At 34.0% G+C, this 15,588-nt stretch overlaps 2 protein-coding genes across 4 annotated transcripts; one reads left to right on the top strand and one right to left on the bottom strand.

Moving 5' to 3' along the window:
• Window positions 1-1,769: 1,769 nt before the first annotated feature.
• LOC129307667 (pentatricopeptide repeat-containing protein At5g61400) lies at window positions 1,770-5,158 on the top strand. Its single transcript, XM_054948522.1, has 2 exons — window positions 1,770-2,015; window positions 2,635-5,158. The coding sequence occupies exon 2, from the start codon at window positions 2,740-2,742 to the stop codon at window positions 4,735-4,737; it is 1,998 nt and encodes a 665-aa protein (XP_054804497.1). The 5' UTR covers window positions 1,770-2,015; window positions 2,635-2,739; the 3' UTR covers window positions 4,738-5,158.
• Window positions 5,159-5,817: 659 nt separating this feature from the next.
• LOC129307668 (NEP1-interacting protein-like 2) lies at window positions 5,818-14,162 on the bottom strand. 3 transcript variants are annotated; one of them, XM_054948524.1, is made up of 6 exons: window positions 13,607-14,162; window positions 7,921-8,292; window positions 7,386-7,564; window positions 7,046-7,129; window positions 6,408-6,563; window positions 5,818-6,084 (listed from the first exon to the last, which is right to left on the bottom strand). In XM_054948524.1, exons 2-6 carry the CDS (start codon window positions 8,018-8,020, stop codon window positions 5,962-5,964), a joined length of 642 nt encoding a protein of 213 aa, XP_054804499.1. In that variant the 5' UTR covers window positions 8,021-8,292; window positions 13,607-14,162; the 3' UTR covers window positions 5,818-5,961. The 3 variants fall into 3 exon arrangements, with proteins under 3 accessions (XP_054804499.1, XP_054804498.1, XP_054804500.1); XM_054948523.1 differs by lacking the exon at window positions 13,607-14,162 and having other exon boundaries at window positions 7,921-8,368; XM_054948525.1 differs by lacking the exons at window positions 7,046-7,129; window positions 13,607-14,162.
• Window positions 14,163-15,588: the final 1,426 nt, after the last annotated feature.

The raw sequence follows: 15,588 nt of genomic DNA, 5'->3' as shown, positions 1-15,588 counted from the left end.
CAGCCGATTCGCCCCCCCTGCGCGCGAGTTCAAGAGGTAGTGGGTTCCTTTTACCGGATTATTTTATAAATAAATAATTATTTTGGCTTGCCGGAGAAACTCAAATTTTGGCTGTCTGGAGTTTGAAGTCAAACCAAGAACGTTTTTTTTTCATTAAACAAATTAATTTTTTCTAAACGGTTGTCTTCCCAAACGTTCCCAACGTTTCCAGAGTTGAATGCGTTTTGTGTAACTCCAACGTTTCCAGACAAGTTTTTAAATAATTTTTATGAGACTGTAACCGAGCTTTTAAACCGGTGGTAACCTCCCAACGTTCATGTCCACCTTCAGGCTATATATAGCCATGGGTTCAGACAGAGCGAAATACAGAAGCCTCTTGAGTCCTCACGGTTCTCTCTTCCTCCCTCTGCCAATCTATCTGTCTGTAATTACGTTTGGTCTCCGTTGTTCTGTTCCCTCGTTTCACCGAGGAAGTGCTTGTTTAATTCTGGGGAACTGCCGGCCGTCCGAGGGTGTGCCGGAATAGTTCTTAAGGACAGTGTCCTTCTGGGCACGACTCAAGCAACCAGTCAGGAGTTTGCTGTTACACACGTTTGCCGCCGGTATTATTCAACAATTAATTATTCTGCTAATAAAGGATACCATCTGATCTCACAAGCCCCATCAATTGCTAATGCTCCTTCACTTGACATCAGTTGGAAGTTCTTGTGAAGAATTGAACTACCTCATCGTACATAGCTATTTATTTGGAAGATTTTGAATGAAGCTATTCCAAATCCAAATATTTTGCGGAAGCATGATCTGCAAGTATCCTTAGTTTGACCACTTTGTAATAATCATAGCGAGTCTTTGAATCATACATTTCTCTTTCGTGACTTTGCAAGAGTAGTTTGGTACACATCATCTTCTTTGTTAAGATCAAATGATATGGAGATTATTAGCAATTTCATCTTTGTAGATCAAGTCGGCTGAATCAATTCCATCTAATATGCATATTCTTAAGGAGGTTCTCTTAACAATACAAATAATTTGCGAGTTCAGGAATTTAGCCAAGCATCAACAAAAAGAAGTTCATCCTTCTCAGGTAACCCAAAAGGTCATTTGGCTCTTTTTATCACTTTTGATAGCTGCTGTTGATTCAATAGCGCCAATTTTGCATTGTGTATATAAAAGTATGAAGTTCAAACCTTGCAAAGCTAGAGCTAGAATGGGAGTGTTTCTTTTTCTGAGTTACCATGAGATTTCTGGTAACTTAAAGTTAAGAGAGATGATAATTCTCTTTTTCAAGGATTATAGCTTCATTAATGCAAGAATTCATAAGCAATCTCAACTCACTATTGATCCTTTAGTTTTTTTTTTTTTTCTTGAAAGAACCGAGATTAATTATTAAGTGAATTATTGATTTAGAGGACTTTAGGTCACTAAATTTTTCAAATATTACCTTCATGTTTAAAAAATCCTAACTATATCAACAATCTCTTTGATAAAGGTAGTAGACACAAACGCTATGAAATAACATTAATTATCTACTTTTATATTTTGGTTATTATTGGTTTAAAAAGTTATCAAGAAGCTAGTTGAATTGGTGACAGTCTTTAGTTAGTGAAAATAAATTTAATTCTCATCACGAATATTTGTATAATGCTACTGTTTCTTTTCCTAATTAATTATAGTTGTCTTTTTATTAAAAAGAATATTTTAGTCGTTAAAGTAGTATTTAGTTCAAATAATAGTCAATTAGACAAGTAAGAAAAAAAGAACAAAGAAAACCGAAGAAAAAAGTATTTTAACAAAACCGGACATCAGAGGGGCGCGAGTTCTCTCGTCGCAGCTCCGTCGGCCGACAGCTGATGTTACTAGGGCGCTGATGACGCACAGCCGGTTGATCATTCGTCCGTGCTCCGGGGTTGTGGAATCTGGAGAAATGGAAGGAATTGGAAGATTTCGTACTGTGTTGTGATAGATGCTATGCGCCAGTTCTTGAGCTTTAGCTTTTACAGGCTATTTAGCCATTGGTAAAAACCAATTTCTTTTTTTCTTTTCAAATTTCATCCGTAGCCATAGAAATAACTTGTGCTGTTTTAATCCTTTACTTGGACATCAATAACTATGGGTTTAGCCTCTAGACATTGGCTTCTTGACGATTGCTGTACCAAAACAGAGAAGGGAGAATTTTCTTGTAGTGGAGGGGTTTCTTCACTGAATACTTTGTTTAATATTAACAATTCTTCAATCGTTGTAGTGAAAATATTCTATATTTCGATATAATCGTTGATGTTCAAGCCTTCCTGTCGCCAAAGCTGATGATTTTGGGGATTGCTAAATTAAGAAGCTTGAATACTTGCACAAACAGCACTGACACAACAAATCATGTAGTGTTTAAGGTTTATTTGAAGTGTTGGATCATGAGCAGATCTGACACCATAGGACTCCAGTTTTTACTGTTTTAACCATCGGTGCTTCATATGAGCTGAATGATTATGTTGTTACTTAAGTTATGTTGGAGAATCTTTCTTTTTTAATCTGGCACCTGCATGCCTACAATTTTGTTTATTTATTACGGGGACCTTTCATAGGCGCTATCACTGGTGCTTCAGGTGGTAAGATCTTTGAAAAATGCTGATTTTATTGCAGAGTGAATTGATAAATCAGGGAATAGCAGCTTCTTGTTGTTAAAGATGGCATGTATCAAAGCTGCAAAATAGATGGAAGAGAAATTTCCCTCCCGTCATCAAAGCAATGTTGATGTTTATATGGCGAAAAGCCATCCCCCTAAATTCCAGCCACTCTTCAACATTATTGAGATCAATATCCTTCTCGCAGTCGTCTTCTTCTTCCTCTTCTACATTGTCTCCATCCGATTCATGCATTATCAACACCATTCTCAATTGCAGAACCCATATGGAGGCACTATGGTACTTCAACAATGCTTCCAGGCAAATTAATGCAGCTAGGAATCCCCAGGTTTATGCTGCTATGATTCACATCTTAGCAGGGGCTAAGCAGTATAGTGAGGCCAGTTGCTTGACAAAACACCTCTTTCGTAAGCTCCAAGAGTCACGAAAACCCCACAGTGCATGCTGTCTCCTCTTTGACATTCTCTTTCAGCTGAAGAGTTCTAAATTCAGCACTGATGTGTTTGGAGTTTTAATTGTTGCCTTTTGCAAGATGGGTATTGTTGAGGAAGCCTTGTGGGTGTATAAACAGATGAGAATGTTGCCTATGTTGCAGGCTTGCAATGCACTTTTACATGGGTTGGTCAAGATAGAAAGATTTGATTGCGTGTGGACGTTTTATGAGGACATGGTGTCTCTTGGTTTTTCTCCAACCGTTATTACGTATGGCATATTAATCCATTGTTCTTGCACACAAGGTGACACAATCAAAGCGCACAAGTTGTTTGATGAAATGGTGGAGAGGCAGATTGAACCGACTGTTGTGATATACACTATTCTTATACGTGCCCTTTGCAATGAGGGTAGACTGGCAAAAGCAGAGGACGTGTTTAAGTTGATGAGAGGATCTGGTGTAGTTCCAAATTCGTACACTTACAATACTCTAATGGATGGTTATGGCAAGATTGCTAATGCTAAACGAGCTTTTGATTTGTTTCAGGACATGCTTCATCATGGCTTACACCCAGATGTTGTGACATTTGCTATACTGATAGATGTTCTGTGCAAAATGGGTAAAATGAAAGCTGCCCAAAACTGTTTTGCTTCTGTGGCAAAACTTGGCATTGTTCCTAATGCCTATACTTATAATTCCTTAATTGATGGGTGCTGCAAGGCTGGGAACTTGGATGAAGCAATGCGATTACAAATAGAAATGGAAAGGTTTGAAGTTTTGGCAGATGTGTTCACATATAGTATACTTATCAAGGGTCTGAGTGACTCAGGTAGATTGAAAGAAGCTAATGAAATATTGCAGAAAATGGAGAAAGCAGGGGTGCGTGCAAATTCCGTGACATACAATACAATCATTGATGGACACTGTAAAGAGGGCAATGTGGAGATGGCCATTAAGGTGTGTTCTCAAATGACTGAAAGAAAAATAGAACCAAATATCATCACATTTTCTACATTAATTGATGGGTTTTGCAAGATAAGAAACGTAAATTCTGCAATGGGTTTGTACACAGAAATGGTAATCAAAGGTATTGTGCCTGATGTGGTTGCTTACACGGCATTAATTGATGGGCATTGCAAGGATGGAAACATAGAAGGGGCTTTCAGGCTGTACAAGGAGATGTTAGATGCAGGATTCACACCCAATGTAGTTACAGTTTGTTGTTTAATTGATAGCCTTTTTAAAGAGGGAAGGACTTCTGATGCAATTAAACTATTCTTGGAGAGAACAGGAGCTACCTGCTCTGGAGATCATATGGATAAATTGGATGAGGATAATGGCATACTTGCCCCAAACAGCGTGATGTACGCCATCATAATTCAAGGTTTGTGTAAGGATGGACAGATCTTTAAGGCCACTAAGTTTTTTGCAGATATGAGATATTGTGGTTTGCAACCGGACATGCTAGTTTATGCCAACATGCTGGAGGCACATTTCCGGTCCAAGCATATGCTAGATGTGATGTTGCTGCATGCGGATATGCTCAAATTGGGTGTCATGGGAAATACTTTGATTCATCGTGTATTGCTTAGGGGCTATCAAACAAGTGGATATTTGAAGTCAGCTCGTATGTGCTATGAGAATTTAATGGAATATGGTATTCACTGATCTTGGAAGCAGTAGCTTGTGCTGAAACATGAAATTCTGGGCAATGATCCATTTCGAGATATTAAGACATGCAATATGCTTCATGGGCGAAAAATAGATTAGTTAGAAGGAAGATTTAACAATTTCTTCAATTAGTCATTATCGGAACTTAAGCATTTGGTGCTGCTGGAGATGAATATTTCGATGCTGTTTATATCTTAAACATTGCTCCAAGATCATGGACAGAAATATTCATCCCGAGCGTTGGGAAGATGCCCATCCTCGTTTCTGAATTTCAGTTTGTGACAGGGATCATGTCATTCTACAGGTAGGCTCTTCTTGGGAGTAAACAAAATGACGAGAAGGATAGTTTATTTAGGAACTTATGTCTGACTCTTGGATACAAGGATAAATTTAATTACATGATCTATTGACGAGTAAACAGTGTCCATAGGACAAATAATTGCGTCACTTCCCTTGAATTCAGTTTATCAAACAAGCTTAGTCGTATTGGCTTGAAATGGTTCTTTTAGTTCAACGTAGTAGCCTTGATGACACAACAACTTGCTTGTTAAGCCCTTAAAAAAGCAGCTTTTAATGCAACTGTTACACCAATGTCCATTTAGGAAGATATGGAGGAAACATAAACTCCAGAAGACATTGACATGGTTTAGAGTAACAGGGGGCGAAATCTAGCATGGCCTTGTAACTGTTCCGGAGGATCAATTGATTGATTCTCAGTAACGCAGTTGGGCATGAATCCATGCTTTTGTTCCTTGTAAACAATGGCTAAACCAGAGATGTGTATGAGTAATTCAGTCATAGATATGTGTGGCATATGCAACTTGGACACTCAAAATTGTGAAAGGTTTTGGTTACTAGAGCATTTGATAAGTAGCGGAAAAGCTTGTGGCTGCTTGCCCATTAATGACTCCTAGCCCAACAAAGCACGCATGCTATAAGGTTTTCCCCAATGAATCAAAATATTTAGAATCGTCTTTGTTAAAAAGGAAAGATCTTATTTACGTGTCGTGTCTACTACCAGTACTCATTCTTCCTAGCAGAGTAGACATGGGACCCAACGACTTAAATAGTCAATAATTCGAACAAAGATAATTACATTATTAACTTTAAGCTGTACAAAATCCCCTTCCCATTTGAAGGAACTCGTCGTTTGCATATAGAAACATATTGTACAATATGCATAGGCCCAAAAATATGAGCTCAAAATGAACAATAGATAAACTATACATATTGTCTGCAGACAGGACATGAATCATTCTTGACAAGCCATCGGTCCACACAGTTCAAGTGAAACGTATGGTGACAGCGAGGTAAACTCCTCGCAACTTCTCCTACTTCAATATCCTGCAAATTTCATTTTTGTTTAATATAATTAATACCATTGTTTTTACCTTTCTTCGATGAAAAAGTCGAATAATAAGATAAGAATTCTAGGAACTGCCGGCTCAATAAAATGCATCTTTGGAGTTATATTATCTCATTAATTCACAAGCAAAGCAAGTAACAACTCCAACCAATGAATAAGCATATATGATGATTACTGATGAGCACTGGGATTCAACAAGCAATCCGAGTGCACTGTGAACAATGAATAATATAGACTCTTCTTTGTTCTTTAATATAATTATATATTGACATTGCAATCAAAATGAGCATAAAAGTAGAACCTGCAAACATATAGTGCAGCAGAGATTCTCCATCTTCGTGTCCTTTAAAATAACATGGTGTGGTAACTTCTTCAACGAATCCCCAGACAATCCTCTAGGGGAAATTAAGCTATGAACCTCAGGAATCTCACCGTCCCCTGTATTAGCACCCCCAACCTGCTAAAATAAAAGAAACTGATCACACATCTGAAAGTAGCTATTCTTCTCCAGACAGAAATACAAATCTCAGGAGCAACAACAATTAAACACTAAACATCTGCAAGTAATATATAGCATTTAGAACGATCAACATGACTAAAATACCAAAAGGGTTCTCTAGTTCTATGGGGGAAAAAGTAAATTATGACATGTTAAGAATGAAAATCCAAACGGTCTCCTATGAGCGGTTCCAAAAGTTAAATTCAATTGAAAGACAATCAGGCGAATCATAACATATCAAGTCTATAGTTACAAATAAGTCGGGAATCACAATAAAATGATTAAACTTAATCCCAAACACATGCTGCATCAGCGGAAGGCAGTGAACATCATTTTTAGTTACATCCATTCACAGATACAGTGAGCTATCTCTCCCTCTCTCATCAGGAAAAAAAGAAAAGAAAAAAAAAATGAGCAGGGAAAACAGGGAGTAAAACAACCTGCCAACTGTAAGCAGTTAGTATAGCTGGCGTAAATTGTTCTTCTACAAGCCTCCCACGAACAAGTTGCTCTATGAAATCCGCCTGGATCCAAATGGTAGAGAATTGATTTATTGCTAAAGAATTAAGACCACCTTCCAGATTCTTTAAGATATCACCCAACGAACAGTCAAGCACACACAAACACAAGGCATAGAAACATCTCCCGAAAGGACCTTTTAAAGCAAAAGACTAGTCATGTTGTACCATATAAATTTGCAACTTACATATATTCAGTCATCAAGAGCAAAAACAGTTTATCCAGGTAAAATTGAGACTCCAGAGCAAAAGGTCTACCAACCATGGATGATGAGCTCCTTGAGCCATTTTGCTCTAAACACCAGTAGGCGCGGGAAGCTTCGAACACCTCAACGGATATTATAGCCCCAGCAATGGCACCCAATGAAGCTCCACGGAGAAAACCGCTCTCGGAAGCTCTACTCGCTAGTGCACCAGCTATTGCTCCTGTGATGGCTCCCGCTGCATTAGGGAATTGCATGCCGACAGATGTTAGCTTAATAAAACATGCTGCTTTAACAAATTAGCAACAAGAGATGCTATTCAAATAACAATGAAATTTTACTATAATCGATTGGAGAAATAAGAAGCAAACAACGATATAACTCAATCCAGTTTCAATCCAAGTTACTCCCGGTTTTCCAATTGATAACAGCAAGGGTCAAGAATTATATAGAAACCAAGAGAAAATGAAACGGGGGTCTTTAATTTTTCTTAAGAAGCCGAAGCAACCAAGAGAAAGATTATAAGCAAAGGATAATTCAATTCACTTAGACCACATGAAAATCGAAGTTGAAGAAGAAAACAGCTTTCATTACCCATGGCAATACATCCCGTGAGAGCCCCAAAAATAGCGGATAAAATCAATTTCGATACAAAACAGAATCTTCCAACTCTTTCAATCTCTTCAGCTTCCATAATACTGGGAATCAACGTCACAGCGACAAATAATTGATGGAAACACCAGGTGTTAAAATTGAGAGGCGTAGAGCGGCCGAGAATTTTGGGGCACCAGCAGAGTCAGCTACGGAAAAACGAAGTCGAGATGGTTGGGAGTTCTTTTGGATAACAATTGGGGGTGCAGACGAGGAAAGATAGTGAGAAAGATTCTCGGACGTTACTCGATCAAGCCACAGGGGAACGGAAGACACCACCTCATTCATTCCTGAATCATTCAATCTGGTGTTTGCCTGTTTGGTCAGACAAAAACGATAAGATTCATCAGCGCCAAACCAAAAATACGGAAATTGCATAATTGCCAATTAATTATTAATGAATTATTTGGATAGGATATACATGAAAGCATATTTTAATTATTTCTAAAACTTTAGAAAAAGTCTTAATCCTAATGTGTTGTAGGTAGGATTATAAATAATGTACTTCTATCATAATCCGGCGTCTGATTAAACTGTTAAATTGATAAATTAATATATTGACCGATTTAATGAAATATTTTATTTAATAAAATTTGATTAAAATTTTTATCATTAATTAATTTAATGGTGAATTTGATTTTCAATAGCCTTCTATCCCTGAGTCAGTTTTGATAAGGTTGAATTTGATGTCCCTACCTACAACACATTAGGATTAAGACTTTTCCTAAAGTTTTAGAAATAATTAAAATATATTTTCATGTATATCCTAATCCTACTAAATGATTAAAATGCCATAGCCCACTTTACTTTAAAAAAAAGTGCCTTTTAAAGTTGTAAATATCATGATGATGGCAACAAAAAATTTTATCTCTTTATATGAGATTGGTTATATGAATTGCATTTTATCATTATGTTTTATCATTTATTAAATTTTTAAAAATATTATTAACTAAGCGGTCATCAAAAACTTTTATAAGTGTTCTATTTAACTTCCTTTTACCCTTTTTTGTAGGATTTAGAGTATCCATCTTATTTTTCTCATTGGTGCCTCTCGCAATCTTTTTTGCACATGTCCAAACAATTTTAAATGATTTTCTATCATTTTTTACTCATTAGATGCTATGCCTACTTGTTCTCATATATGCTCACTTTGAATTTTATTTTTATGTATATGCTTGCACATCCATATCAACATTCTCATATTTATCACTCCAACTTTATGCTCATGCTATCCTTTTAAATTCTAACATTCACTATCATAGAATATAGTTAATCTTATAACAATTTGATAAAACTTTTCTTTAAGTTCAGGAAAAACATAACTTTCAATTCTTATACTTTGCACGTGATTTACTATTTATTTCTACACTTTATTTTCATTGTTTTGAGTCCTTACAATTTTTTCCATCTACACTTTAGGTCCCTACACTTTCAGAGGGAAGCTAACATGGCATTAATCATGTTAATTATGCTGATATGGATAATAACACCATTAATTATATGGTGATGTGTCAGTTAGTGATAGATATGTATTTTTTTCTGAGAAAAAAAAATAAAAAAAAGCTTATGTGTATTTTTTTAATAATTATTATAAATATAAAAGTAGGGTTTAAGGCTACAAAAAATGTCACGTGTTTATTTTTAAGTTTGCTATAATTCTATACTTTAGAGAGCCTTTCCTGTGATTCTGTGTTTTAAAGTTAGTTTAAGGTTAGGTTTAGGATGATTTATTGTCTTCTAATATATATATATATATATATATTTAGGTTCAGGATGATTTATTGTCTTCTAATATATATATATATATATATATATATAATATTATTCAGGTTTAAAGTTAGGACAAGAATTTTTCACTTTTCAATTATTAAAAAAATACTCCCTCAGGATTTATTTATAGGATATATTCTAGAAGAAATTTTTAGTTCAAAATATATGACACTTTGTAATAATTAAATTACTTTTTTTTTCAATTTTACTTGGCCCTTTCTTGATTAATGAAAGTATTTAATGTAGTTGTATCATTATTTAAAACCAAAAGTAGAAATAAAAGTACATATCATTTTTTTATGATATCAAGAAAAAAAACTAACTTTTTTTAAGATACGTAAAATGGTTAAAAATGTTTTATAATAAGAATCAGAGATAGTACACATAAGCTTTTTTTCTTTTTCCCCCTTCCAAAAAAATACACATCAACCACTAACTGACACGTCACCATATAATTCACGTTGTTATTGTCCACATCAACATAATTAACATCATTAATGCCACGTCGGCACCGTTATGAAAGTGTAGGGACTTAAAGTGTAGATGGAGAAAACTGTAAGGATTTAGAACACCAAATTAAAGCGTAGGGACCAATACCAAATTGAGTACAAAATGTAGGGACTAAAAATTATATTTTTTCTTAAGTTTATTAGGTATCTTTCAATTAAAAATAACTCTTTTAGCTTTTTTTTAATTTGCATCATATGTGCAATATCTCCATTAATTTTTTCATTATATTGAATAATAACTCTCAAATATCTAAACTTTTTCATTTAAGATATAATTTAATCTCCTAATTTCACTTCCATTACTACAAATTAATATCTTATTAAAATTACAATGTAAATATTCTATCTTACTCCTATTTAAGTGAAAACCTTTCGATTTTAATGTTCTCCTCCATAACTCAGGTTTGTAGTTAATTTTTTCTTTTGTCTTCGTAATAAAAATTATATCATTCACACAAAGCATGTATTTGAAAATTTCTTGTTGAATATACTCAATCAAAATATCTAAAACTATGTCAAATAAATAAGGACTCAAAGATTATCTTTAATATAATCGAGTCCTTATATGAAAGTCATTTATTTCATCACCAGATGTTTTTATATCAGTCATTAGCTTGTTGACCCCTCATACATACTTTGTATAACTCTAATATAGACAACTTAGACTTCTTTTTTTTTCAAGACTTTCCAAATTTTAGTACACAATTATAAACTTTTTTCAAATCAATGAAAACCATTTGTAAATTTTTACATTTACATCAATATTTTTCTATCAATTTCCTTAATAGATAAATCTCTTATATAGTCATTCTACCTGACATGAGGCCCTCAAAAATACCTGTTACACCTCGAAAACAGAACATGTTCAGCACAGAATATAAGGATAATACCCATATCTTAAGTCTTTACTCAAGAAAACTCTAATTTAAAAGCCATGAAGACATTTGATAATAAATTAAACCATCTTCAATAAAAACTATATGAACAAAAGATTTAATATTTTACAAAACAATAGTAGCCGCAAGAATTCTCTTTCGATCAGTAAATAACAAAGTATAAATTATAAGGATGAGGACCTTAACTATAACTTAGGTGGAGCACCTGACATAAGAAATTTACTTTAAAGAAGTTTGATTTCAACTTTTCATCTCAATCGAATATTACAGCCCCTCAAGGATTAGCGAAAAGCACAACATTAGCTAATGTATCTAAGATCAAAATAAAAATTTTCAGTGAATAATGTCATAACAATAATTAATAAAACTTGAATAAAAAGGAAAAGATTAAAATAATGCGTGAGTCAAAGAGACAACAGCTTTCATAAAAATATAATAAATTTTAAAATAGAATAGCTCTGTAAAATTTTAAAATTAGGTCTTAAATCATTGACTATCACGGCAAATGTTAATGGAGCTTGCTTCCAAGAAAGTACATAAATGAAATAAATATTTATAAACAAATCACTGAATAACATTAATGGAATGTAAAATCATCAAATAATTGAATTCATAATTATAGGGACTTATCAGAACAATTAACAAACGTGGACACATAGTCCACGAGGGTAAGTAACCAAACACGGCTTATGCCACGAAAACAAACGTGGACACACAATACACGAGGGTAAGTAATCAAATGCAGTCGAAGCCACGAAACAAACGTGGACACATAGTCCATGAGAATAATGCTAACCAAACGAGGCTTGAAGCCACGAAACAAACATGAGTATAATGCTCATAAATAATTATCCCTCCGTTCCACATGCGTTAGCCATTGCACAAGGCTAGTACCTCCTATAAATACCTTGCTAGCTAGGTGTACCATGGCGCGCCAAGGGCTAACGGAACTACCGTTAGCAACCAATGTTCTGTACAAAATCCCTTTTTAAAATTATTTTCCAACATGCAAGAAAATTATCACTTTCAGGATACAATCCTCATTCTCAAAATCAAACTCACATGAATACTTTTAAGCATTAAAACTTGCTAGAATCAAATTTCATATCCGATGCTCATGCTTGCATTTATTGAATAAAAAAAAAGTTTTCAATGTCGATCTCGCATGAATCATTCTCTGTATCAATCTAATATTTGATAAAATAAAAATTTCATAATTAAAGTTCAAACATGACTTAATTGATCAAATAACATTTCAAATTTGGTAAAGCTAATTTCTCAAAATAAAGAAATGTTAATCAACAAATATCCAATAATCACATTAATGCTATTAAAATAATTTCCAGAAAAATATAATATTTTAGTAAAGGAAATTTGGATTGGAAAAAAAATTAGTCGGGACGCTATTCACTTACCTGAGATAATCCCAACATTGTAATTTATCCCTTAACCTCCCTCACCACAAGGTTTATTCCTGAAACATCCAATATAATAACAATTGAACCTTTAAAATTTTATAAAACTCATAATTATTTACTCACTTCTTATATTCTATTCTTACATTGCTCATGGACCCTGATCTTTTTAATTTTCATTCCCAAGAAATTCATGTCCTTCACGTTCCTTTTTACCTAACAAATCATAACAATCCCTTGACACGTTTTAACTAAACAATACCATTGTTCACATTTGCACTCTTCCTACAACGTTTCATCAAACATCTTATATGCATTCTAAAATCAAATCTTACATGGGTATGAAAACTTATACATTGCCAACCATACAATTCTCAAGCATTGATAAGTTCTTTATAAAATTTCCTATATTCAATTTGATAACAGGATTTAACTTCCTGTAAGAGCAAAACATGATTCTAAATTGAATTTAATTTTAAATTTTAATTTTATTTTTTTTGTTTTTACACAACCATAATTCATCCAAATGACTCATAATTACCCTAAACATCATAATTTATGTCACAATTTCTTTACAATGCTCACATTAAAACTCTACTGAATAATATTTGAATCAATTATGCTTTTCACTTAAATCAATAGAATTTCAGAAAATACACAACCAAGCAAAAATCTCCGAACAGACATTTAATCGAACACTCTATGCGCATCAATCCTTAAGCTAATATTAACATCTTCTTCCTCAATATCACTTTCTTAAGATTTTACAGTAACAATATTATAATCAATAATCCAATCAACTTCAATTAAACTCAAACCTACTCCATCATCTCCTTGTTTTACGACCATAAATTTCAACTTAAATCAAGCTTTTTCTTCATACAATCATATCTAAACAGTCACGTTCAGCAGCAGCAGAGGGGAAAAATTTTGCAACTTAAATCATCAACTCACACACCCACTCACACGAAAAGGAGACTTGGAGTTCTTATATCACAGATTACTAAACGAAGATAGAGAAGGGAAGGAGAAATCGCACCTTAAGCTAAATAGGGGAGGGAACTTCTGAACACGATGCACTAGAGAGGGAGAGGAATAGAGTCACAACAACCAACTACAAAGCAAAGAGACTTACAAGCTGAACCTCCAGCTTTAACTACTCAGCTCCTCGCACACCAACAGCACCAGATGGAGGAGGGAAGAGAGGTAAGATTTACTAACCAACAAAGCCGATAATGTTGAACCAGGAAGAGGGATAGTTTGACGCTGAGAAGGGAAGGAAAACTCTGTGCTCACACTCACAAAAACCAGCACCGCACGCAAAGAAGATGGAGAAGATCGAGGATTTCCCCTGGCTGCTACTGCCAACACATCTGGAGTATCAAGTTGAGAATTAGGATGATATCGCAACTATGAGAGCAGGGAGATGAGCAACAGCACAGAAGAAGAAGAGCCCGTGATTCGTCCTCTTGCAACGGCGTGCAGCAGCAGGTGGAGCTTGTGTACACACCATGGATGTGACGGAATAAGTGCGAGAAAAAAAAGATGAAGAAGAAGGAGGATGGCGGTTCTGTTCAAAGCTCCTAGATCTCTTGCTGGAAAGAAGACATTGGGAAAGGAAAAAAAAAAACAACAAAAACAGAGGATGCGCGTGTTTTGCTCTCTGCCACAGATTTTTTTTCCTAAGGGCATAATAGTAATTTCATAATGAAGCAAAAATAAAAATCCTTCATAATATTCTCGGAGGGTTCGAACTTAGGACTTGAGTGTATTCATCCATACTCATTTCGATTGAGCCACCCATTCACTCTTGATAAAATTATTGCAAAATAAAAATATAATCAAATATAATCAAAATACTTTATCATTAAATTTAATCTTATTTAAATTTTTGGGTTATTATATAGAATTCAAACTTTGAACCTAAAAATTTATTGATATAAGTTCTAATAAACTAGCACTCTTATCTCATTGCACCTACTGCCAAATTTATATAAAAACAATCAATTTATGCTATTATTAATTTAAGTATCATTTATTTATTTTTCAAGGTTGTTACAATACCAATCTTCAATCTCAACTTATGCTTAATCACTCTTTCCTACAATTTTATTATATAACTCATAAGTTTAATTCTTCTGTAGTTTGCACAATTTTAAATATTCCCTTTATTTTTACAAATAAAAACTAAAATGTTTTTCCTCCATTCATCAGGCATTTTTTTGAATTACAATATCTCATTAAATAACTTAGTTAGTCATCCCACCCCTTCTTCACCTAAATATTTTCACACTTTAATAGGAATACAATCAAGTTCAATAACTCTATCATTTGTCATTTTCTTAAAAGCTTCATTTATCTTACTATCACATATCTTTCGATAGAATGACAAAATTTTATTCTCCTTTATGAATTATTAAATCTTCTAAGTTACTTGGCGAGCCTCCTTCATTATTAAAAAGTTTGTAAAAGTAAGTCTTTCATCTATCTTTACTCTTTAATATCACAATTTGTAATCAAAACTCTTTCTTCTTCATCTTTAAAACACCTTACATGTTCCAAATTCTTAATCTTTTTCTCTACTCTTAATAGTCTTACAAATTTTTTGCTCTTCATCCTTTATTCTAAGACAATTGTAAAACTCTTTAAATACTTTAGAATGAGCTTTACTCATAGTTTTCTTGATTTTCTCTCAATTATACGATACTTTTTTCAACTTTTATCATTATTGCATAAATGGATGGCTTTAAAACACTCATTTTTATGTATGGCTTTTTTTTTTTGGTACACTATCATTCCATCACCAAAGTTCTTTATCTCTCATACTAAAATCTTTTAACTCTCCCAAAACTTTTTTAGCAACTTTCCTCACCTTCTTATCCATATTTCCACACAAAATGCTAGCATTTTCCTAAAACTCCTAAATTCCTTTGGCGAAAAGATTTCATTTGAAAATTTCTCACTTCTCACCTTTTAGCTGACACCACCTAATCCTTGAATTTACCACTTCGGTGCTTTTGA

The sequence above is a fragment of the Prosopis cineraria genome, unplaced genomic scaffold, assembly GCF_029017545.1.
Source record: "Prosopis cineraria cultivar Desert tree isolate PC_DT_omini unplaced genomic scaffold, ASM2901754v1 PC4, whole genome shotgun sequence".
NCBI lineage: Eukaryota > Viridiplantae > Streptophyta > Magnoliopsida > Fabales > Fabaceae > Prosopis > Prosopis cineraria.
Note: the sequence above shows the minus strand (reverse complement) of the source record. Positions and strands in the feature narration are given on the sequence as shown.

Bases quoted from the DNA above. Each gene is read 5' to 3' on its own strand.
- LOC129307668 (XM_054948524.1), bottom strand. From the start codon at position 8,020: ATGGAAGCTGAAGAGATTGAAAGAGTTGGAAGATTCTGTTTTGTATCG. The intron at 7,565-7,920 runs GTAATGAAAGCT...TCCCTAATGCAG, and splicing joins CACGGGATGTATTGCCATGG to CGGGAGCCATCACAGGAGCA. The intron at 6,564-7,045 runs GTTGTTTTACTC...TTATTTTAGCAG, and splicing joins TAACTGCTTACAGTTGGCAG to GTTGGGGGTGCTAATACAGG.
- LOC129307667 (XM_054948522.1), top strand. From the start codon at position 2,740: ATGTTGATGTTTATATGGCGAAAAGCCATCCCCCTAAATTCCAGCCAC.